Raw genomic sequence first — 25167 nt, forward strand, 5'->3', positions numbered from 1 at the left:
TTAGGGTTTATGAAGAAATTGTTCAATTAGTTCGATGATTTGTTGTTTTGTGAATTGTAATTAGTTTTTATTGATGATATGCAAGCAATTGATCCAATTATTGAGAGTTCTAATGAATTTATGTGGAAGAGAAGAACTACCTCTGCAAAGTTGTATAAAGTTCTGATTCAGGCGTACAAAGTTCTGATTTTATTTTTTGAATTATCTAATTGATTGGTGAAACTGTGTAATGAACACAAATAAGGCTTTAATTGTTAGTAATTTATCTACGAGGAATGAGTAATGAATTAGGCAGTCGTTCTTCTATGCTCTCTCTCTGGGGTTAGGGTTAAGTGCTTGGTTACTAACTATTTCTATTGGCGGCAACATGTTACTCTTGGTTACTAATTATTGTTTTGTGAATATCTTGTAGGATTAGATGGCAACTTCAAGTTCTACATGGCAATTGTTATATGGACTTGAAGATCCGTCAGTTCTATATCTTCAGAAAAAACACATATCAAATAAACTACTGACGGATGACACAACACATATTTTCAAAGTTCGCCGTACTGAAAGTAAGATATGGGATGTGGATATTCATGCCGATGTGAGACATTGGCTTAACATGTTTGGTTTCCGAGGCGTGATGGAATGTGTGAAGTCGATGAAGGTCGACAACGAGCTTATCACAGCTTTGGTTGAGCGTTGGAGGCCGGAGACGCACACTTTCCATCTACCGGTTGGAGAGGCGACAGTCACCTTAGAAGATGTGCAAGCGCTGTGAGGCTTGAGAGCAGACGGTCGTGTTTTCATAGGCCGTGATCATCATGTCGGATTTACCGATTGGCCCAGCAAGTGCCGAGATTTGTTGGGATGGATACCCGATACACAATCAGAGACAAAGCAAGGTGGTATGCTGATGACCGCTCTGATCAATCAAACGAGGATACCTTTGGGTGATGGCCTACCTACTAATGTCTACATCCAAAGGGCACGTATCCATGCCCTAATCCTATTAGGAGGACTCATTCTACCTGACACGACGGGGTGTAAGGTTCCTTTTATGTGGCTGAATGCATTTGAGGATCCGGACGAGGTGCACGATATTAGTTGGGGAAGTGCGGATTTGTCGTACTCTTATCATTATCTGTACGAGGCTTCCATTGATAAGAGGAAAGAGTTGGGTGGGCTTGTGATGCTTCTGCAGCTATGGGCGTGGGAAAGAATGCCCACATTGAGGCCGTCGTTTGTAGTAGCGCTCGTGCACGAGCCGTATAGCCATGTAGAGCCAGGTGATATATTTAATCATTTATTTGTTTATGTATCTTGGGTTCTTTTTTTCATCAATTTTATTTATAGGTGGAAAGGAACTACACAAACAGGAAATGCTCCTAGATTTTCGGTGGAGCATTACCTTGATCAAATATCCTTGATTAGACCTGGCCAGGTGAATTTTATTATGATGTTGACTTAATTGATGAATTTATTATGAAGTTAATTTAGCGTTTTCATTGTTGGTTTGTAGTTTTTGTGGATGCCATATGCAGATTGCATACTGCCTAACTACTGCAATGATGTGAATGGATGTTCCATGTACGACACTTATTTGGTGCGTTAGGCCTATGTCGAAGCGCAAGAGGCTATACGAGTGCACAGAAAATTTAATCGGTACTAGGATATTCCTCAATTCGTAGATAGGATGCTAAAAACGCCGATCATTTGGGTAAAAATGATCGGCGCGATAAGAAGGGTAATAATTGGGAAAACACGCATCAGTTCTACATTGGGGAGTGGGACATGAGGTATGAAAGGTTCCAGGAAACTGTAGACGCCGCAATGATGTCCATGAACATTCCATTGACTCCGGGGTATATGGCATGGTATAACAGGATTACAGTGACGTACCTGACTCAACCTGGGGTACTGTCAACTGCTGGGATGAACGAGTCGGCTTCTTCGATGAGATTACTTGTAAGTTTGTTATATTAAACTATATGTTTTCATGTGTTACAGATTGTTTCGTATTGATATTTGTATGATTTTTTTTTATCTAGGTTGAGGGTTTTCAGCAGGTTTGGCATTTGACTACTGAACAAGAAATGGACCCAAGAATGCGACAGATTCGCGAAATTGCTAGCCATGTCCTTCAGTCTACGAACCACGCCGATGTCATGGAGTACCCGACTTCCCAACACCAAGATGTGGTCATAACTTATGAACCACAAGTAATTCCACCACGTCGTTGAGTGAGTGGTGTTCGGAATGGTGGACACGGTTTCACAAAACAGTTTAGGATGTCGCAGCCGCATCCCGATTATGTGGTACCAGAGCCTATGAATCCAGAGCATGACCCACCTTCGTGGTCTTTCTATCCGACGCATGTGTCTCAATCACAGTGAGCCTAATTGGCAAGATGAGCTGCGATGGAGTGGAGCCCGAGCATCAGTCGATTCATTCTTCAAAAATTATCAGTTTGTGGCTCCTGTACGAGTTGAAGAAGAAGATGATGATGAAGGAGAAGAAGAAAATGAAGGAGAAGAAGAAAATGATGAAAGAGAAGTAAAATGAGGCAGAAGAGGTTGTTCAGAACACCCATGTCCAACCTACACCAGTTGTGGAGGGTTCATCAAGCACCGGGGTTGGGAAGTACATGGACAAAATGATAAAGAGATATTCAACCAGGAAGAATAAGGGGATTGAACCGTCGAAATACACCCCATCGTCATATAAGTAGCTCATTTTGGAAGGATGTAATGTTATCTTTTGTGAACTTGTTTTTCATTATATATTGATGTTTTGATACTTGATTAACAGGTTTTTGGTGACATATTTTAAGATGAATTCTTGCAAAAGTTTTAAAAATAATCAACTGTTGTCAGCAAAAAATTTCAAGTTACGTGTAATCATTCTTCCAAAACTTCCATTTCCTAAACATAACTATTTTCTTATTTGTCTAGTTTAACAATGATCACGTGCATATAAATATACTAGCACACATATAATTAACAACCACAGTAACTAAATAAAAAAAAGTGGTTTAAATACTCAAAATCAAAATCAAATAACAAAGCTAGGAGAAAAAATATAGTACTACTATTCAAATTATATTGTCAAATATTTAGGCTAAATTTTTTTATAAGAATGTCTTTTTTGGTGCAACCATATGCAAAGATTTCAACAAAATATGACAAGAATCTACTTCATAAAGATAATAATGAGTCAATTACTATAGTATTGAAGGCTCAAAGCTCAATTACTCAACCAATCCATCCCAAAATGAGAAAACCATTATATAAAAAAGGTCCAGCAAGATAAAGGCAACAACTTGCTTTTTATCCAACCGCAGTAAAAACACTGTCTTCACCAAAAGTCCTGTTACAACAGAAAGAGTATGATTTCTCATAACACGATCCAACAAATAAAGGTAAATTAAATTAAGGAAAATCAAAATTGAGAAGAAAAAATACATGCGATGCAAGAAGTGTGAGGATCCTTCTGCAAATGTCAACAACTCCTACATAACACGACCGACTGAGCAATTTCTTCGGTCATGCCCCTCTACGCCGCAATTCCTGCAGTTGCGGGGAGCTCTCGGTTCATCTTCCACGCGGACATCTATTTGATTAAGAATCCTCCTTGTTCTGCCTCGTCCGCGCTTTCGAGGAAGCAACTGCTCATGGGTGATACGCAATTTCCATCCAGGTTTAGCCCAATAATCTTCGTGTCTTGGTGCATGAAATGGGCCACCAGAGTATTGTTCTTCCCATGTAGCTTTGTGGTTGTGTTTATCAATGAGTTCAAACATAGCGTTACCTCTATCTCTAGCAACGGCGCAAGCATGTGAACAAGGAACTCTCCACATCCGCCACTTCCCACAAGTGCACTTTGAATCCCTAAACTCGACCTCTTGTCTGTTGTTGCCTGCCCTTTGCCTATCCATTTTCTATTCGTGGACGACTTAGAATTTGGTAATGACCTAGTTCTCGCTCAAGTACTGAACATTAATGTTTTTGCCCCTTCGCATAATTCTCAGCAAGTTTGTCCCTCGCCCACGGGGTTAACCGACCTTCAGTTTGTTGTATTCTTGTTTTTCTATCTGCCCACCATTGCACTGTTCTCCAAAATGTCATATCAACTAAAGCTCTAATCGGCAACTCTCTTACACCTTTCAACATTTTGTTGTAGCTCTCTGACATGTTTGTTGAGGTCACCCCCATCTCAGTTCATCATCGTAACAAAGAGATCAATTTTTTTTTTGGCTTTATTGAGCTCTTGTATCGCAACAAGACTTTCCTCCCGTAGTGCACGTCGTCTTCGAATGGATTTACGTACTTGAGTTGTGACACCCTATGCTCATACCATGCCTTTCACATTAATGCCCTTACATTTCTTCAAGATATCTTTCCTCAAACGGATCAAACAAAATTTGTGGTGACATATTGGCGACTTTATCCATTCATCAGAACGCATAGTCTTAATGATTCATTTATGCCTATCCGATATGATGCACACCTCTCTTTGGTATTTCACCACATGAATTCTTGCATGATCCAAAAACCACTCCCAATTGTCGCCAGTTTCTTCATCAACAACAACATATGCAATCGGCAGGCATTTCTTGTTAGCACCAACACCACAAGCAACAAACAACTTACCTTTAAATCATCTTCGAATGTGAGTCCCGTTTATTGTTAAAACTGGTTGGCACTCTTGGAAAACATGTATAGCATGTCCAAGTGCCCAGAAAACGTAATAGAAGATTTTATTACATCCCTGGCTCAACAATTCATTGTGCCTCCACTCAACAAATGTGCCTGGATTCATTGACAGCAGTTCAAGCATGTAGCTTGACAACTGTCTAAATGACTCCTCCCATCCACCAAATATAATCTCTATAGACATTCTTCGTGCATACCATGCCTTCTTATAACTGATTACCAGATGAAATCTGCCATGAACAAAATTTCTTACGGTTGCGGCTTTGTACTCGACATTTTTTAGCAATTGATGGCGAATACACAAAGCAATCATTGATGATGAAAAGTTAGCATATCCTCTATCATTACGATGGCCTTGACAACTATGGCGTCCAACCCACTTCCTAATTTCCCACATATCATCATGGGCCCTTTGTGTAACAGAAACTTCTCACTAACATTCATTCGCTTTTTCAGCGTCGGTCTTGCTGATAATAGCTACCCCATCTTCTGTCCTCCCTGCTGGATATTTGCATACGGCATGCCACCTTCTTAATTTGCTCTCAACCAACCTAAATTGTCAGTGTTGCCTCAGACTCCACATAGTAATAGCAGTATTCACATGCAGCTTGCTATCAAATTTTGTTTCCAAATTAATCCGATACGGGTGTGCTTTATCCCAGTACATAGTACTGTGTTCATTACCAACATCAAGTACCCCAGAAGGACCACTCGGTAATCTGCAAAAATATTTCAATTCAATGTGAACGTATTCTGGAAGTGGTTGCTCACCTTGCACGACGAGTTTACACACTATCTCCTCATCACTAGAAACATCACCTGGAGAATCATCACTTAAAATGTCACGACCGCAGTTAGCTAAGGATAGCATAACCCGGGGAACCGTGACTAAGGAGGGATTATAAGAAGCGGGGATAGAATTTAGGGGAAATTAAAGCCAAAGCAGAACGAGACGCATATAATAAACTCATATAGGGAAATACTTATAATAAAATACACTCGATCATGCAGAATCGAGTGACCGTTCATACAAGTTCTGATTATCAGAGTCAAAAGTAAAATAGACACTGCCTCTTTACCGGCACAGCGGAAACAAAAGAACGCGGTCCATGTATGGAGACATGAACCTCCGAGAGTTTTATTCATAGTTAGTTACTAGATTGCTCTCCACAGCACTTGTCCCTCCCCCTTTTCACGACTCAACCTGCGCATTTAAAAATATATGCAGGGCTGAGTACAAAAGTACTCAGTGAACACATTGCCGAATAATTACATATATACATTTGAAAATATTGTCAAGCCACCATCACAGTAATACTCGGGGTTTTATTGAAAAGACCCAAGCTTACTAAAAATATTCACATTGGGCCCTTTTTCCTGTACTTAGCCGTATCTGATCACATTGTGCCGTCGAGATGGTGTTCTCGCACGGTCACCTTCTCTGCCCATTATGTCAGAGGTATCCTTGTGCCGGGAAGGTGGCCACCTTCCTCGGTCACCTGCTCTGCCCAACATGTCAGAGGTAGCTTGTGTACACTAGTCCGAGCGGGGACACCACCCTCACTGGGACCCGAATTCGACTTATATCATCATTCATAACTCCTTTGGCCTTAGCCAAACAGATAGGCATCATACAAAAACATTTATGTCAAGACAACATTTTAAAAAAAATTACGAACATGTGTTCGTGTTTTCATAAAATATCACCTCAAAATAATTTGCATTTTTATCCACATTAGTATGTAGGATAGGAAAGTTCACCTCGTACGCTTCCCAAGATTTTTAGGCGTTAAATCCTTGCTTCTCGGTGTTAAACTCCTTGTGAGTTCTCCCTTTTTTCAAAAAAGAAAATAAATATCGGACTGTTTAAATTTTAAAAAGATGTAGTAATTTGAGAATGCACCTAACACCATATATTCCTTCTATTAAATTCCACAAAATATTAATTAGGCACATGCTAGATTACTAAAATCTAATTCACGTATTTAAGCTAAATTTTCACTAAAAGAAACTATACTTATTTAATTAATATGCATAAAAATTAGTTGCACTCAACATAGGCAAAAAAATGATAACATCTCTTTCGTAAAGAGCTAATTTTAAAATAAGCCAAAATTACCTTCTTAAATTGTAGCTTAATTAAATAAGTTTTCGGAAGAGCATGTGGGATTATTTTACTACAACCCAACTTATTCCCTATTTTATTACTTCATGGCCCAAGATAAATAAAATAAAAGAGACCCACATATACAGACTTTCCCTTTCCTCCTTCACCACTAAATCCCTAAATCTCTCCACAAAATGGAACGGCCCCCCCTTTTCTCCTCACTTCCGCTTCTGCAACTTCCAGCACCGCTGTCGCTGCAGCAAGCACGGCGACGCACCGCCACCACCGTGCGCAGCCACTGCCGCCGCCGCCATCTCCAGATCTCCCTCTCATTCAGGTCAGCCGCCGCCGCGGAGGCCGCTGTCACCTCGCGCAGCCCCAGCCACCGTCGCCTTCCCCTTCGTGCGCGTCGCTGCCGCCGCTGTGCATGCACAAGCGGCGGCTCTGGCATCTCCCCTACACCATTACTACACCACCGGCAGCCTCCCCAACACTGCTACTGCTACTGACTCCCCTCTCCGACAACACCACAACCACCATTTACTTTCTCCCGACAGTAAGAATTTCATCCTATGTTGTCTAGACTTTTACTTTGTTAAATTATACATAGATAAAGTTCTAGGTGTTTGAAACATGTAGATGGGTGAAAGTTACAATTTTGATGGTTGATTTGGGGGTATGACACTGTTTTCATCGACGACGGAGTGCCGGAAATCCGGCAGATTCAACCTCTAAGATAAGTCTCACTAACTGCCCTATGTTAGTTCTCCTATTTCAATAGCTTGGGGAAATATTGGTTTTAGCATGCTACTTGTATGTTTTGGTGAAACTCGAAGCATTTGTTGTGTTATTGTGAGTTCTTGATGTAATATGTGATACGGTGGTGCCTAGCATGTGTGTTCCTATATTTCATATCTAGTGTGAATGGATGTATATGCATAAAGAAAATGAAAGGAGGCTTGGGGTTACCTTTTTATGTGGGGGCGAGGTGGTGTTGGATTCGGGACTTGATTCTACAAGTGTGTGCAAATCTTCCTCCTTAGACTCTGTCCGATATGGAATTTGAGTGGGCAGAGGAAATAGTATGTGGGGTGTGTGAAGGAATTATGTGGGGTTTGTGAAGGGGTGATTAGGATATATGATGGTGATGTTTTATGGTGAAGGAAAGTGAGTAAATATACTGATCTATAAAAGATGGCAAACGTAACCTGCAATCATTCTTGGAGAGAATGTTCACCATAGTGTCAGAGGATGAGGATTTTTTCCATACTTCATAAATGCTGCATTTATTATTTCTACTACTCATCAAGTAGCAATAAATGCATTGTCATGACAAAGTCCTTCTCGGATAAGCTAAATATATATATATATATATATATATTAATTAATTATTTTTTTATTGGTATTTGCTTACTTAATCATTTAACTTGGTGCAGGTACAATCAGCTCAAGTTCGTGGCTGTCCGCGTTGAAGTATCCGATTTTTCGTAGGATGTATAAAATTAAAGTTTGTTGGACTTTTATCGGATGTATCCGATATTATTAAAATTTGATTTTTGGGATCTTATTTATTTATTAAAATTATTACATTCTTATAGGTGTAATATATTTATATTTTCTATTCACTTGTCTAACATTAAAACAACAACGACAAATTATCGTGGCTCGGATTTAATCGCATAAAAGTTACTTATATAAGTAATCAAGCTAATAATATTGTTTCTAATAATATCGGCTTAGCGGGTCGTTACATACTATCCCTCTTAAAAGAATTTTCGTCCCGAAATTTAGGATGTGTTTAAACAAAAAGCTCGGGATATTTTTCCTTCATTTTCTCTTCTAGCTCCCATGTTGCTTCTTCCTGTCCGTGGTTTTTCCACAAAACCTTCACTGTAGTAATCGACTTGTTCCGAAGTTGTTGCACCTTCCGGTCTAGTATTTCTATCGGCTTTTCTTAGTAGCTCAGGTCAGGTTCTAAAGTGATTTCTTCGTGACGGATCACATGTTTCGGGTCGAACACGTACCTCCGAAGTTGGGAGACGTGGAACACGTTGTGCACATTCCAAAAATTGGGTGGTAATGCTAAACGATATGCTACCGGGCCCACTTCTTCCAGAATTTCATAGGGTCCAATAAATCGTGGTTTCAACTTTCCTCTGAGTCCAAATCGGGTTATTCCTTTGGAAGGAGATACTTTCAAAAAGACTTTCTCCCCGATGTTAAATTTTAATTCCGTTCGACGCTCATCGGCGTAGGATTTTTGCTTGTCTTGCGCTTCCTTGATCCGACTCCGGATTTGTCTCACAATTTCAATCATTTCTGCCACGGACTCTGGGCCTAAAACTTTTCTCTCGCCTACTTCATCCCAATAGAGTGGAGATCGACTTTTTCTCCCATATAGTGCCTCATAAGGCGCCATGTCGATGGTGGCTTGATAACTATTATTATAGGCAAACTCTATCAGATGCAAGATGGATTCCCAGTTTTCCCCTCTATCGAGTACGACGGCCCTCAACATATCTTCCAGAGTTTGAATTGTCCTCTCGGATTGTCCGTCGGTCTGGGGGTGGAATGCGGTGCCGAAATTTAATCTCGTACCCATTTCCCTTTGCATGCTTTGCCAGAATCTGGACGTGAACTTCGAGTCCCGGTCTGACGTGATGGACACAGGCACTCCATGCAGACGCACGATTTCCCGTACATATAACTGTGCTAGCTTCTCGGATCCATACGTGATGGGAATAGGGATGAAATGAGCACTTTTCGTGAGTCGATCAACGATTACCCAAATGGCAGTATTTCCGCGCTTGGATCTGGGTAGGCCTGTCACGAAATCCATGGTGATGTGTTCCCATTTCCACTCGGGAATTTTCAAGGGTTGTAATTTCCCGTAAGGTCGTTGGTGCAATGCCTTGACTCGTTGGCAAGTTAAACATCTCTCGACAAACGTTGCGATGCTTCTTTTCATGCCGTGATAAGTCGTATTCTAGGCCTAGGTTACGGGTCAGTATGATGTGCATAATTGAATTATATCTGCAAAACTAGTTGCTTAAGTGTGCAGGGTAAGTGTTCTAGCCAGTAGGCAGAGTTTCAGACACTTCAAGTGAAAAGGGCGTCAGGACGATTACGTACTGAGCAGTATACATGCAAAAATGGCTCGAGATGGAGAAGGAGGATAGCTGGGACTGCTCAATCACAATTAAGGGCAAAGAAGTCATTTTACCGCAAGGTCTTACCCTAAAAATCAAGGGTAAGCCTCCCTATAAAAGGAAGCCACTTGGAGAGAAAGGGGATAACATCGTTCATCATCATCACTTTTAGGAGAGTTCTCTCGGAGTTTAGTCTTTCAGCCCAGTCCAGAATCTCGTTCCTCGCCGCTGCCATGGTCACTTGAAGATCTAGATGTTCCCGGAGTTCCAAATCGTCCGTTCCAGCCAGCAAGACCGTAGCTTAGAGATTTCATCGCCCGGAGTGGCAAAACACTTTTATTCGCTTTCGTAGTTTAATTTACTTGCTTTCCTTACGTTGGATCTTTGCTTGCTTTTGGATATTTTCTGCTTTTGAAGTACTTGTTGAAGATCCGAACGTGTTAATGCTAAGAAGTTGATTTCCGTTCAGTTATGGTGTTGATTTCTTTTTCTTCCTATTCCACCTAGTTAACTTAGATCTAAGGTTCCTTGGTGTTTTAAGTGCTGAATGTTTTCTTTCCTTGTTTCCGTCGCAATTTCCTTAGTTAAACGTGGAAATGTTCGATCGTGAGTGAATCGCTGCATGTGAAGTTTAGTTTGAGTGCGTTTCGTTTCCTGTTGACCAGCACGCGGAGTTACAGTTTCTGTGTTTTGATTTCAGATTTGGTGTTCTTATTTGTGGATCTGTGTTCGCGAATTGATAAACTGTGTTTCCGTGTTGAATCTGGAATTATTTTCTGATTTTAGTTTGTGTTGTTGAAGAAGATGATGTCCAAGTCTAATGTTGGGGACCACTTTGCTTTTTAGATGCTTTTTTGCTTTTTGTCCTTTACTTTTAGTTATAACCTGCAGATCTGTCAGCCTAGTCACCATGACTACCACTACCCTCTGAATATTCTGTCTAGCCCAAAATAGAATCCCGTACCTTCCAAATATTTTCTGTTACAAAAATGTCTCCCCATTTCCACGTACACAGCTGCACCTCTACACTACTTTCCCCATTCTAGTCAGTAGGAAATTACCTTTAAGTTCTTGCCTAGGTAGAGACTCAACCCGAGCGTGGTAGCTAACCAAACCATCCAGAATATCACCACAATAGTTTTAACGCACCATCTTTGTGGGATTTGACCCTTACCACCACTATACTGATTAGTAGGAGTGGGTTGAGGAATTTTTGAAACCAGGGCCTAGGTTTAATTAGGATCTCTATCCTGACCAGTAGGATGTATCCTTACTTGAACGACACCTAAGCGCCCTGAGTCCTAACCGTTTCAAATGGCGCCGTTGCCGGGGATGGATGGCGTTACTAGTTACTTTTGTGTGAGATACTTTGGCGTATATATTGTGCATAATCTTCTTTTTCTTTTCTTTTCATTTCAGTTTATGAGAAGCAGTTCGGCTCCTGACCAGGGGAGACCGAAGATACTTCAGCGAGGATCTATACTCGTAACCACTCGTTCTGGCCTGTCGACCACCTTATCTGACCTAGGCACGAGTAGTGACGAAGAGAAGGGCACCATAGAGGGACCGATACCAGAAGAGATACCACGGTTGGAAGGCAACCCAAGGGAAATGGCCAACCAGGGAGATGAGGACCCGGAGATCGGGACGCTGAACGCGCATACTGAAGGAGAACCCCCGCAAGCCATAGTCGTTACTCCAGGGCAAAACGCCTGCGATGTGAAGCCTCATGTGATCGCGATCCTGCCTACGTACTGCGGGAAGAGCTACGAAGGGCCGTATGAGTTTCTTCATGAGTTTTGCAAAATTTGTAGGGCGCAGAGGAGACCAGCAGGAGCAACTGAGGATGATTATAGGCTGAAGGCTTTGCCATTTGTGCTCAAGGGGGAAGCTAACACCTGGTTCATGCGCCTGCCCCCCAACTCTATTGAGACTTGGGCCGATTTCAAGTCAGCATTTCTGGGCGAGTTTTTTCCGTCATCCAAGACAAGCGCGCTGAAGAGGGAAATAACTAATGTGAAGCAAGGGTATGATGAGCCCTTGAGTGATTATTGGGCAAGACACATGGGTCTTTTAGAATCATGTCCCAACCATCGCATGGCGGACATTGAAGTACATCATACTTTCTACGAAGGCATGAACGCGGTAACCAAGGACCTGGCAAATTCATCGTCAGGAGGAAGCTTCACGCAATTACGGGTTAGCGAAGCAAAGAGAGTCCTAAGGAAGCTATTGAATGCAAAGAAAGAGTATGACCATTCAAGGGAAGGATACAACCGAGAGTGGGCTGCCGTTGCCTCAGTTACTGATCAGGAAAATACACTGGAACAGAAAATGGATTTGAAAATGGATGAGCTGAAGAAGTCACTTCTGAGTGCGATCGAGAAGAGCACTCCACCACCTTCCCCAGCTGGGAATTACAAGGGTGCAGAGCAGGGAAATCAAGGACCGAACTATGATCAGCCTAATGATTTCGGGAATATGGAGCAAGTTAATGCTGCGGGGTACTTCAATTCTAGTGGGCATTGGATTCAAGGTAGGCAACGGGATGCACCATGGAGGGATCATCCAAACTTCCGATGGGGTGACGGGAGCCAAAATCAGAACCAAGGTCAGAACCAGTATAACCCTCATCCGAACCAAAACCCTAACCGTGGACCAGCAAACCCAGACTACCAGCCCAACTGGTCAAGAAGAAACCAACATTCCCAAAACCAAAACTCACAAAACCAGAACCCGAACCCTGTCTATGTGCCACCCCACCAGAGAAACTTCCAAAACTTCCAAAATCAGCCAAACCCAGGACCCCAAAACCATCAGAACCAAAATCAATTCCAAGGCCAGCACCAGAATCAATATCCTCAAGATCAGTACACCCCTCCTGCCCAGTATAACCAATACCCGCCTAATCAAGGCCAGCAAAACTCCCAGAACTATCAACACCAAGGGCCAAGTCATTTCCAAAACTCGAACAGGTCAAGGAGATCCGTTGAGGACATGATGGGTGAAATGCTAGCGTCACAACAGAGCATCAAAGGAGAATTGCATTCCCATAATGAGGTGGTGCAGGGGATGCAAAACGCCCAGAAGGAACATAAGACGAACATGGATATGTGAATAGGCAGTTAGCTCAATTGGCCAGTTCAGTGGGTGATTTGAAGGGAAATGCAGGGAAACTCCCATCTACAGTCCAAATGCCCGAAAAGGTAAATGTGAGTAAGGTTACGTTGAGGTCAGGAACCACTTATGACGCGCCTCAACCGAAACAACCTGGTGGAGGATCCAATGGAACGAAGATAAGAGGTGATACTATTTCAGCGGAAGAATTAGGGAGAACTATGCCTCGGATGAAAGATCCATTCTTCTTGGATGATACACCAAGTGTACGAGGTGAACCCGACACCCTACTGACCAGGAAGGAACCTCCTCAAGAGGTAGAGCCCAGAATGGAGGCTCAGACCCAGGAACTACCCAAGAAAAACTCCAAGAAGGTTGCTGAGGAACCAGTAGAGGAGAAAAAAGGGGAGAAAACCATTCCCATTCCGATTTGTTACAAAGAGGAAGAAAGAGAACCCGACTACTTGTCGATTTTTGGGAAGTTGGATGTCACCATACCATTCCTCCAAGCCGTGAAGCTACCCCCTCTTGGGAAATTCATAAAGGACTTCATAGCCGAGAGAGCCCAGAAGGATGGCAAGATTATGGTGGAAGGGATAGCGTCAGCAATAGTGCAAGAGAAGTTGCCACCCAAGAGAGCCGATCCAGGTATGTTCACTCTGCCTATAGCTATAGGAGATGTGAGGGTCAAACATGCAATGTGTGATTTGGGGGCATCCATAAATGTCATGTCATTGTCTATCTATAACATTGAAGGGAGTTAGATTGTCGAATACTAGGGTGTTGATCCAACTGGCTGATAGGTCGTGCATAAGTCCTGAAGGAGTTTTAGAAAACGTGTTAGTAAGAGTGCATGATTTTACCTATCCTGCTGATTTTTATGTGATCAAAATGAGTGAGCATAAAGCTAGGGAATCTAGTGGAGTGTTGTTAGGAAGGCCATTTTTGAGAACGGCTAAGACAATAGTGGACATGGCCGAGGGGACAATTTGCATTGATTTTCATGGAGAGAAATTCACTTTTGATATCAATGAAGACATGAAGAAACCGATTGATTCTGAAAATTTGTGTTATGTTGATGTGATTGACCCCCTTGTCCAAGATTTTCTTGAGACCGAACTATTGCAGGAGAAACTCCAAGCGTTAGATGTTTATGAGCAGGCTGACTTCGAAGCTGCTGCATGGTGCGATCTGATCAGTAGCCAAGGGTTAACTGATGAGGAAATAGAAGCAGCAATCAAGGAATTCTGTCAGAAATCGGAGTTCATTGGAGCCGCAGGGGTTCAGCTACCAGCCAGTATAGAAGAACCATCGGAGAGAGATTTAGAAAAAGAAGGAGAGATTGAGAAAAACCCTCTACCCGAAGACACACTTTCACCTCAAGTTGAGCTGAAGAAGTTACCACCAAATTTGAAGTATGCCTTCCTCGGAGAAGAGAACTCATATCCAGTGATCATCAGTAGCAGCCTTACGAAGGAACAAGAGGCTAGGCTACTGACCGTGCTGAGCAAGAACAAGAAGGCGATTGGTTGGAGTCTTACAGATTTAGTGGAAATTAGCCCCGATGTCTGCATGCACCACATTAGGTTGGAGGAAGGAGCGAAGGGACAACGAGATGCTCAAAGGAAGGTAAACCCTAACATGCGAGAAGAGATATTGAAGGAGATCTTGAAGTTGTTGTCGCTAGGGATTATCTATTCAGTACCGGATAGTGAGTGGGTCAGCCCGATCCACATGGTCCCAAAGAAGTCGGGCATCCAAGTAGTTCAGAATGAGAGGAATGAACTGATCCCAACGAGGCTAGTCACGGGTTGGCGAATGTGCATCGATTACCGTAAGCTGAACAATGCGACCAGGAAGGACCATTTTCCCCTGCCGTTCATCGACCAAATGTTGGAGAGATTAGCTGGGAAGAAGTTTTTCTGCTTTCTAGATGGGTTCAGCGGGTATTTCCAAATTTACGTAGATCCTGAGGACCAGGACAAGACAACTTTCACTTGCCCGTTTGGAACCTATGCATACCGTCGCATGCCTTTCGGCCTGTGCAACGCTCCAGGTACGTTTCGACGATGTATGATGAGCATATTTTCCGATTTGATTGAGGATTGCATAGAGATATTCATGGACGATTTCACTGTTTACGGAGACTCGTTCGACTCTTGCCTTCACCATTTGGATATAGTTTTGGAAAGATGTCAAGCAAAGAGTTTGGTTTTGAACTTTGAAAAATGCCATTTTATGGTCGCCGAAGGGATAGTTTTAGGACACGTGGTCTCAGAAAGAGGTATCCAAGTGGATCGAGCCAAGGTAGATGTTATATCCAAATTACCATACCCTACTGATCAGAAGGGAATAAGGGGTTTTCTGGGGCACGCCGGATTTTATCGAAGATTTATCAAGGATTTCTCCAAGATCGCCCAGCCCCTTACTAGATTACTTCAGAATGACGTGGAATTCATCTTTGATGAGCAATGCAAGGCTGCTTTCAACCTTCTCAAGGAAAAGTTGATATCCGCACCTATCATAAGGGCTCCTGACTGGAACCATCCTTTCGAAATAATGTGCAACGCCAGCGATTTTGCGGTAGGAGCCGTGCTGGGTCAGAAGATCGACGGGAAGAGGTACGTAATTTTTTATGCGTCCAAGACTTTAAATCAAGCCCAGCGGAATTACGATACCACTGAAAAGGAGATGCTGGCAGTGGTGTATTCTTTCGAGAAGTTCAGGCCATATTTGTTGGGATCCAAAGTCATAGTGTATACTGACCATGCGGCGATTAAGTATCTGATTGCCAAGAAGGAATCCAAACCACGCTTGATCCGATGGGTACTCTTGTTACAAGAATTTGACTGGGAGGTAGAAGATAAGCGAGGAGTCAAGAACAAGGTGGCAGACCATTTGAGCAGAATAGTGCAAGATGGAAACGGTGACGAAGTGCACGATAAATTTCCAGATGAACATTTGTGTAAGGTGATTTTTGCGCCCAGAAGAATTGATTGGGAAGAAGTGTTCAAGCTTACTGGTCAGAATGATACAGCAAAAGGAAAAGAGAAGGTAGGGCAGGAACCATGGTATGCGGACCTGGCCAACTACCTAGTGACTGGAGAGCTTCCAGAAGTGCCGAGTGTTACCAAGGCCCAAAGAATGAAGATCAAGAGTGAAGCGAAATACTACTTTTGGGACGACCCCTATTTGTGGAGGGTAGGGTCTGATCAAGTGATAAGGAGGTGCATTCCTGACTGGGAGCAGCGGGATGTTTTAACCCACTGTCATTCATTAGCATGCGGAGGACATTTCAGGTCCAAGAAGACGGCAAGGAAGATTTTGGATAGCGGCTTTTATTGGCCAACCCTCAATAAAGATGCGTACGAGTTTTGCAGAAGTTGTGAGCGTTGCCAACGGACCGGTGGAATATCTGCCCGGGATGAAATGCCGCAGGTACCCGTAATAGTTTGCGAGCTATTCGACATATGGAGAATGAATTTCATGGGGCCTTTTCCTTCATCCTATGGGAATCTGTATATCCTAGTTGCTGTAGACTACGTCTCCAAATGGGTAGAAGCCAAGGCCACAGGCACGTGTGAAGCCAAGGAAGTGGCCAAGTTCTTAAAGAGTCATATCTTCAGCCGATTCGGTGTACCCAGGGCGATCATATCCGATCAAGGTACACACTTCTGTAATCGCACAATTGAAGCCTTGATGAAGAAATACGGTGTGCACCATAGACTATCCAGCCCTTACCATCCGCAAGCAAATGGTCAAGCAGAAATCTCTAACCGCGAGATAAAGAAAATTTTGGAGAAGACGGTGAACACTTCTAGGAAGGATTGGAGTGTAAGGTTAGAGGATGCTCTCTGGGCGTATCGAACAGCCTACAAGACCCCCATAGGCATGTCCCCTTACCGGATTGTTTTTGGAAAGATGTGCCATTTACCAGTTGGAATCGAGCATCGAGCATACTGGGCAGTACAGAAAGTGAATATGGATGCTACAGCCTGTGAAGAGGAAAGGAAGCTGCAACTGCAGGAGCTTGAGGAACTTAGATTGGAGTCATTCGACTCCGCCATGTGGTACAAAGAACGAACTAAATTATGGCATGATCGAAATCTGAGAACTAAGGAGCTCCATGTTGCCAGAAAGTACTACTCTTCCAGTCAAGATTGAAGCTTATGCCATGGAAACTCAAGTCCAAGTGGACAGGACCTTACATCATAACTGCACTCCGATCTAATGGGGCAGTAGAAATTTCAGGGAGTTTCTCTAACTCTGAACCTTTCATAGTAAATGGGCATAGGTTGAAAATATTCAGGGATAATAGCGAGGTGGGTGTGGTGGATGAAATTCCACTACAGCCACTTACATCGGTTTCATACTGATCAGTAAGATAGGAATTTGGAGTTCCGCGCGGCCAGTTTCCCTTTGAAAATAGTTTGCATATACTGGCCAAGTTGAATTCCAAATTGCCTAAGGAAGTTGTAAATATTGTAAATACGTAATTAATCTTTGCACGCTAGATAATTCCTAAAAATCCAAAAATATTTTCGGGCCTTAATTTTAATTTGAAGTGCACATTGACCGAGGGATTACTTATCTGGTGCTATTTCAAAATTTTATTTAAGTGCCCATTTGAATTAGTTTCTTTTTTAGGTAAGTATAGGAGAAATTATGGAGAGGACATTGGCTCAGAGGCAAGATGCTATGGAGACGTTAGTGACTACTTTAGGAGAGGAGAACCATCGATTGATCACGGAGATGGGCCGAATGGCATCTGTGATAGATGAGTTGTTGAAGGAAGTGACCAGCCGGAAGAAGGAACCAGCTACAAGAACAAGCGGCCATGGAGGCCAGGACGATGAGACCCACCCACCAGAGACAATGATAGAAGAGCCCGAGGAAGAGAACGCCGAGGTGCTGGCAGAGGCAGAGGAACCGGCAAAGGAAAATGAGGATCACACTGGAACGGAAGAGGAACCCCTGGAAAAGCAGCCTACACCACCTGCCCCACGGAGGAGCAGGAGACTTCGCTAGACCACCCCCCACCCTGACAAGTTAGTTTTAATTTTAGCTTTCTGTTTGTTTTTAAGTTTTTTTTTTATATAATTGTTGGTGTTAGTTTTTGTTGTGATAGGTAAACTTCTGTGTTTGTTTCTGTGTAGCATGTTTTTGTTTTTTTCTTTTTCTTGTTTCGTACGCATGCTGACTCACACTTAGTCCGTTGCACGGCCTAAGTGTGAGGAGTTTTATATATATGTGTGTTTTGTTGGTCTGTTTAGGTTTTCAAACTCTCCCACTTAGCCTATTCCATAGTCTAAGTGTGAGAAGTTTTAGTTTTAATTTGTTGTTTCTGTATGTTTGTCTATGTGTCCATCATACTGGTCATTACCTTTTCCACTTCACAGCCTTATCTGAGGGCAGATACTTGTGAAGTGGGAGGGGGGACGCAATGACCAGTATGATGAGTATGTGTATATGTGTATACTTGTAGTTTTTGTGTTCGTGCTTGTGTTAGTGTCCTGTTAAGTTTAGTTTATTTTAATTTGTGTGTTGATTGGGCTTAAAACTCAACCGTCTTGAGCTGACGGTGAAGGGAACTGAGGGAAATAAGACATGCTGGAAAACCGAAACCACCCTCCCTAGTACCTCCTAGTCAGGATAGATGATGTGAGTATGAGAGAAAAGCCCATACTTAGAGCCAAACGCGAAAGCCCTCTTCAAACGTGAGTTATAAGCTTAAAGTGGAACCACTTTCCACAAATATTGAAAAGAAGGAGAGGCTGCCACAATTTGCCTAGGATGAAGTGACCACGGGTAACAACACTGAAGGCAGTAGGAAACCCCCCTCCGTTTTTAAAAAAAAAAAAAAACCACCTTTAGAACCTTTTTTTTCTAACTCTTTTACCCAGATAAATACCCCTAGCCACTGGGGCTGTGTGTGCGCGAGGCATGAGGCGAATGAAGCTTACTGGCCAGAAAGATGTGAAAGAGAGCAGACTCCAGCAGGGCAAGAAAGTTTGGAAGAAAATCGATCAGGGAGTTATCCCAGTTCCACACAAAAAGAAAAAAAGGGGGAGAAGAAGAAGGTATAAGGGTGGCGAAGCCACAAAGGGAAAATAAAAGAGAGAAGAATAAAAAAAAAAAGAGAAGGAATAAGGGTGGCAAAGTCACAAAATGATACTAACCAGTTGGAAACCCAAGCCAGAAGCGCCAGCTAAGAAGCAACTGATCAGAAGCCTAATGCACACAGTTCGCCCCCCCCCCCCCCCCCCACATCAATAAAATAGAAATTTTGAAGACTTAGAGCCTTAGGAACATCTACCCCAAAACATTGCAACCCAATAGCCCCATTACAAGCCTTTAAGCCCTTCAGTAGCTGCACGTGAGATCTAAGTCCGAAGCAAGTGTGGTTGAGCATATTGAGAGAATGCGGTCCTAACATTCCTGGTGAGGTATGAGAGACCGAGTGAATCTAGTGTTTGGCCGAGAGTTTGGGCGATCTTGACAAGCGGATATACTGACCAGGAAGGAATGGGGGGTGGCAGAAGTTCAAGGCTGTCTAAGGCCGGATTGCACCAGATCCCGAGGTAAGGGATGGTTGAAAATATAGCCCAATCTTTGTGTTTTAGTTTTATTTGTGTTTGTGTGTTTGTGTGTTTTTTCTGTGTTTGACCAAGTGTTTTCTTTGCGTCGTTGTAGTATAGAGTCTAGTTTAGGTAGAGTCGGTCAGGGGAGTAACCAGGCTAGAATTCGACTTATTCCTTTTTGTTTGCTCTTCACGCTTGAGGACAAGCATGTGGTAAGTGTGAGCAGTTTGATAAGTCGTATTCTAGGCCTAGGTTACGGGTCAGTATGATGTGCATAATTGAATTATATCTGCAAAACTAGTTGCTTAAGGGTGCAGGGTAAGCGTTCTAGCCAGTAGGCAGAGTTTCAGACACTTCAAGTGAAAAGGGCGTCAGGACGATTACGTACTGACCAGTATACATGCAAAAATGGCTCGAGATGGAGAAGGAGGATAGCTGGGACTGCTCAATCACAATTAAGGGCAAAGAAGTCATTTTACCGCAAGGTCTTACCCTAAAAATCAAGGGTAAGCCTCCCTATAAAAGGAAGCCACTTGGAGAGAAAGGGGATAACATCGTTCATCATCATCACTTTTAGGAGAGTTCTCTCGGAGTTTAGTCTTTCAGCCCAGTCCAGAATCTCGTTCCTCGCCGCTGCCATGGTCACTTGAAGATCTAGATATTCCCGGAGTTCCAAATCGTCCGTTCCAGCCAGCAAGACTGTAGCTTAGAGATTTCATCGCCCGGAGTGGCAAAAACACTTTTATTCGCTTTCGTAGTTTAATTTACTTGCTTTCCTTACGTTGGATCTTTGCTTGCTTTTGGATATTTTCTGCTTTGAAGTACTTGTTGAAGATCCGAACGTGTTAATGCTAAGAAGTTGATTTCCGTTCAGTTATGGTGTTGATTTCTTTTCCTTCCTATTCCGCCTAGTTAGCATAGATCTAAGGTTCCTTGGTGTTTTAAGTGCTGAATGTTTTCTTTCCTTGTTTCCGTCGCAATTTCCTTAGTTAAACGTGGAACTATTCGATCGTGAGTGAATCGCTGCATGTGAAGTTTAGTTTGAGTGCGTTTCGTTTCCTGTTGACCAGCACGCGGAGTTGCAGTTTCTGTGTTTTGATTTCAGATTTGGTGTTCTTATTTGTGGATCTGTGTTCGCGAATTGATAAACTGTGTTTCCGTGTTGAATCTGGAATTATTTTCTGATTTTAGTTGTGTTGTTGAAGAAGATGATGTCCAAGTCTAATGTTGGGGACCACTTTGCTTTTTAGATGCTTTTTTGCTTTTTGTCCTTTACTTTAGTTATAACCTGCAGATCTGTCAGCCTAGTCACCATGACTACCACTACCCTCTGAATATTCTGTCTAGCCCAAAATAGAATCCCGTACCTTCCAAATATTTTCTGTTACAAACAATGTCTCCCCATTTCCACGTACACAGCTGCACCTCTACACTACTTTCCCCATTCTAGTCAGTAGGAAATTACCTTTAAGTTCTTGCCTAGGTAGAGACTCAACCCGAGCGTGGTAGCTAACCAAACCATCCAGAATATCACCACAATAGTTTTTAACGCACCATCTCTGTGGGATTCGACCCTTACCACCACTATACTGATCAGTAGGAGTGGGTTGAGGAATTTTTGAAACCAGGGCCTAGGTTTAATTAGGATCTCTATCCTGACCAGTAGGATGTATCCTTACTTGAACGACACCTAAGCGCCCTGAGTCCTAACCGTTTCACCGTCCCACCAAAATTTTCTTTTTAGATCCTGGTACATTTTTGTGCTTTCCGGATGGGCGGTATACGGAGTGTCGTGTGCCTCGATCAATATTTCATCTCTTAGGTCCGGATTGGCAGGGTACATACAGTCTTCCTTCAAAAGTGAGGGCATTGTCCGCCTCTTCCCTATAATTGCTTTGCTCACCGGTTCGCACTTTCATTCGTATTTTCTCCAGAGCTTCGTCGTGTCTTTGGGCGTCAACTATTCGTTTTCTCAGGTCGGGCTGCAACACTATAGTTGCGATTTTAGCTTCTACCGTTTCCGGTGCTTGTACTATTTCTATCCTCATCTTAGCGAATTCTTGTATCAGTATTTCTTCCCGGGTGGCCAGACAAGCTAGTGGTTGGGACTTTCGACTCAGTGTGTCAGCTACCACATTTGCCTTGCCAGGGTGGTAGTTTATGCTGCAATCATAATCCTTCACCAGCTCCAGCCATCTCCTATGCCGCATGTTCAGATCCTTTTGTTCGAAAAAGTACTTCAAACTCTTATGGTCAGTGAAAATCTCACATTTAACCCCATATAGGTGGTGTCTCCAAATTTTCAGTGCATGCACTACGGCCGCTAATTCTAGATCGTGGGTGGGGTAGTTCAGTTCGTGGGGTCGGAGTTGTCTCGACGCGTAAGCTATCACCTTCCCGTTCTGCATTAGGACGCACCCGAGTCCATTTTTCGAATCATCTGTGTAGACCACGTAATTTGTTTCTGGTTCTGGCACGGCTAACACGGGGGCGGTGGTTAATTTCTTTTTTAGCAGTTGGAAGCTAGCTTCAACATTCAGGGGTCCACACAAACTTGATGCCCTTTTTGAGTTGTTGGGTCATTGGTCTGGCAATCTTTGAGAACCCTTCAATAAATCTTCTGTAGTAGCCAGCCAGTCCTAGAAAACTCCGAATTTCGTTCGGGCTGGTTGGTGATCTCCAATTTTGTACGGCCTCTACCTTCACTGGATCTACCCGAATTCCTTCTGCCGTTACTATGTGTCCGAGAAATTAACTTCATTGAGCCAGGAATTCGCACTTGCTGAATTTAGCATAGAGTCTCTCGGTCCTCAATGTTTCGAGGGTAGTTATTAGATGCTCCGCGTGTTCTGATCTATTCTTCGAGTAAATGAGGACGTCGTCTATGAAGACCAGGACGAATTTGTCGAGATATGGGTGAAATATGCGATTCATCAAATCCATGAACACCGCAGGGGCATTGGTCAATCCAAAAGGCATTACTAAAAACTCATAGTGACCGTACCTAGTGCTAAAAGCTGTCTTGGGTACATCTTCAGACCGGATCTTCAATTAGTGGTAACCGGACCTTAAGTCGATCTTAGAAAATATACTAGCCCCTTAAGCTGGTCAAATAAATCATCTATCCTTGGCAAAGGGTATTTATTTTTTAGTGTCACCTTGTTCAGTTCTCGATAATCTATGCACATCCTCAAGGTTCCATCCTTCTTTTGACGAAAAGTACAGGAGCTCCCCATGGCGACACACTGGGTCTGATGAAACCCAGGTCTAAAAGTTCTTGTAGTTGTAATTTGAGTTCTCCCAGTTCCTTTGGGGCCATTCGGTACGGCGCTTTTGAGATTGGCGCGGCTCCTGGTTCTAAATCGATGGTGAATTCCAGTTGTCTGTCTGGGGGCAACCCGGGGCAGCGTGTCAGGAAACATGTCTGGAAATTCACGTACAATCTCCACATCCTCAATCTTCTTTTCTTCATTATGTTCTTTGCTTAAGTAGACAAGGTAGGCGGAACACCCTTTTCTCACAAGCGCGGCTGCTTGTAGGACTGAAATTATGGATTTGCGCTTGTTCATAGTGATTCCATGGAATTCAACTTGCCCTTCTCCTGGAGTTTGAAAAGAAATTTGTCTTTCACTGCACTTGATGGTGGCGTGGTTCTTGGCCAACCATTCCATCCCTAGTATAATATCAAACATCTTCCATTTTCATGACCCCCAAGTTATTAGCAAAAACCTTACGTTCTCGAGCGTGATTTCTAGGTTCGAGCACTTTTGTGTGATTCTATAACTCCTCCTACTGGTGAGGACACCGTTACTCTAGGTTCGGCTGGTTCTAGTGTGAGTTCTAAAGTCGCTTACACACGAAGTTGATATGAAGGAGTGCGAAGCACCAGTATCAAACAATAGGACAATAGGTACGTTCAGTAGGGTGCCCATACCTGCCAGATTCCCACGGTTGTGCTCTGCTGGTTCGTCCCAATGCATATGCCCTAGCTTGTGTTGAGAGGCTCGGTCGTTGTGGATGTGGGGCCTGGGTGGTCCTGGGTGCCTGCCTGTAGAGCTTCGAAGTTGTTGACGTTGTGCTGGCTGGTTAGTTGGTGCACTGCTTCTCTGGGGTCCATTTTGACAGTTTATGGCGATATGGCCATACTTTCCGCAAGTATAACAAGTCATTCTCCGGCCCTGCAGATTCCGCTATGGGGCTTGTACATTTGGGACAAAGATTGGGCCTTGGTTGAGTGATTCCTGTCGGTTTTTAAAGGTAGGCTGCCTTGCAAAGTTTTGTGGGCGGGGTGGTCCATGCCATGGCTTCTTTTGTCCCACTGGTTCTGGTTCCTTCCCACTTCCTTTTGTCCCTTGGGGCTTGGGATGAAGTCTGCAGTGACAATTTTGTAGGGTTGGGTGCAGGTCTTTCTTTAGGCAATACAGCTTCAATGTCTAAGGCCAGTTTTAGAGCTTCGGAATATGGTAGTCCGCCACGGCTAGCCAATGCTACTCTTATTTCGTGCCTCAAGCCAGCACAAATTTTCTCGGACATCTTTTCATCCGTATCCACTTGATCAGCTCCGTACCCTGGACAGGTCAAAGAAAGTGCGATCATATTCTGTCACTGACATTCGTCCCTGTTTCAAGTTGTAGAACTCTGTTTCTTTCTGCTTTTTATAGCTCTTGGGGATGTATTTGTCGTAGATTCCTGTCTTGAACTGATCCCAAGTTAGGTCCTCTAGCTGCTGCGGGTCATTATCTTTTTGCGGGCCTCCCACCAATAATCTGCTGACCCAGTCAGTTGGAGTGAGGCACAAATCAAACGCTCATCGTCTGTGCATTGCAGTAAGTCAAACAGGCGCTCGAGCGCACGTATCCACGATTCCGCTTCAGTGGGGTCACCTTTTCCGTCAAATGTTGGCGGCTTCTTTTTCAGAAATGTGTTAACGACAGTTCTATCCACTGTCGGGGCAGGTGGAGGTGAAGGTGATCGAGGTGGAGATGGTGGCGGAGGGTTTTTGTGTTGTCTCTCAGGCTCGGGGTACGGCCCTCTACCACGTCCTCTTCCTCTTCCTCGAGGTCGCCCGGCTATCATTGGCGGCATTTTCTATTGATAAAACATTTTCTTATAAGTTACTATTGTTAGAAAGATCTTAACGATTAGGAGGGTAGAGAACTTCAATTTATTCAAACAATCATTATCAGATTCTGCTAAAGACAGAAAGTAAAACATGTATATATACATATAAAAGTTTATGTACAGGGAAAAATTGCCTCCACTGAGGACTTTCGTACAACCATTCTTGGTGTCGCAAAAATATCACATCTGTTACTAAACAGATGTTAGTCAAAATATGTCAAGCCACAGAACACTCGCATGAATGTTTCTGTGATGTCAAAATACTATAGCTAGTCAAAACATTAACCAGAACGGTCTCATAACGGATCCGTTTCTGGAATACACACATATATACAAAGCTGACATCCCTACCTAGTCTACGATCAGGCTGGTGTCTCAGTGGCACTCGCACC

The 25167-nt window shown here is 43.2% G+C and overlaps 2 protein-coding genes across 2 annotated transcripts; one reads left to right on the forward strand and one right to left on the reverse strand.

Annotated features, from left to right (window-relative positions):
- The first annotated feature begins 418 nt into the window (after window positions 1-418).
- Window positions 419-766, forward strand: LOC121776705 (protein MAIN-LIKE 1-like). The gene has a single exon (XM_042173885.1). The coding sequence runs from the start codon at window positions 419-421 to the stop codon at window positions 764-766; it is 348 nt and encodes a 115-aa protein (XP_042029819.1).
- Window positions 767-22411: 21645 nt separating this feature from the next.
- LOC121776706 lies at window positions 22412-24739 on the reverse strand. The gene is made up of 4 exons (XM_042173886.1): window positions 24492-24739; window positions 24222-24420; window positions 22813-23346; window positions 22412-22699 (listed from the first exon to the last, which is right to left on the reverse strand). The coding sequence occupies exons 1-4, from the start codon at window positions 24737-24739 to the stop codon at window positions 22412-22414; spliced, it is 1269 nt and encodes a 422-aa protein (XP_042029820.1).
- Between the last annotated feature and the right edge of the window lie 428 nt (window positions 24740-25167).

The sequence above is a fragment of the Salvia splendens genome, chromosome 18, assembly GCF_004379255.2.
Source record: "Salvia splendens isolate huo1 chromosome 18, SspV2, whole genome shotgun sequence".
Classification (NCBI taxonomy): domain Eukaryota; kingdom Viridiplantae; phylum Streptophyta; class Magnoliopsida; order Lamiales; family Lamiaceae; genus Salvia; species Salvia splendens.

Coding starts and splice junctions, on each gene's coding strand:
- LOC121776705 (XM_042173885.1), top strand. CDS start 419: ATGGCAACTTCAAGTTCTACATGGCAATTGTTATATGGACTTGAAGAT.
- LOC121776706 (XM_042173886.1), bottom strand. CDS start 24,739: ATGCCGCCAATGATAGCCGGGCGACCTCGAGGAAGAGGAAGAGGACGT. Junction 24,421..24,491: donor ATACGTGCGCTCGAGCGCCT/GTTTGACTTACT, acceptor CTGGGTCAGCAG/ATTATTGGTGGGAGGCCCGC. Junction 23,347..24,221: donor CTTTCTTTGACCTGTCCAGG/GTACGGAGCTGA, acceptor TGAAAATGGAAG/ATGTTTGATATTATACTAGG.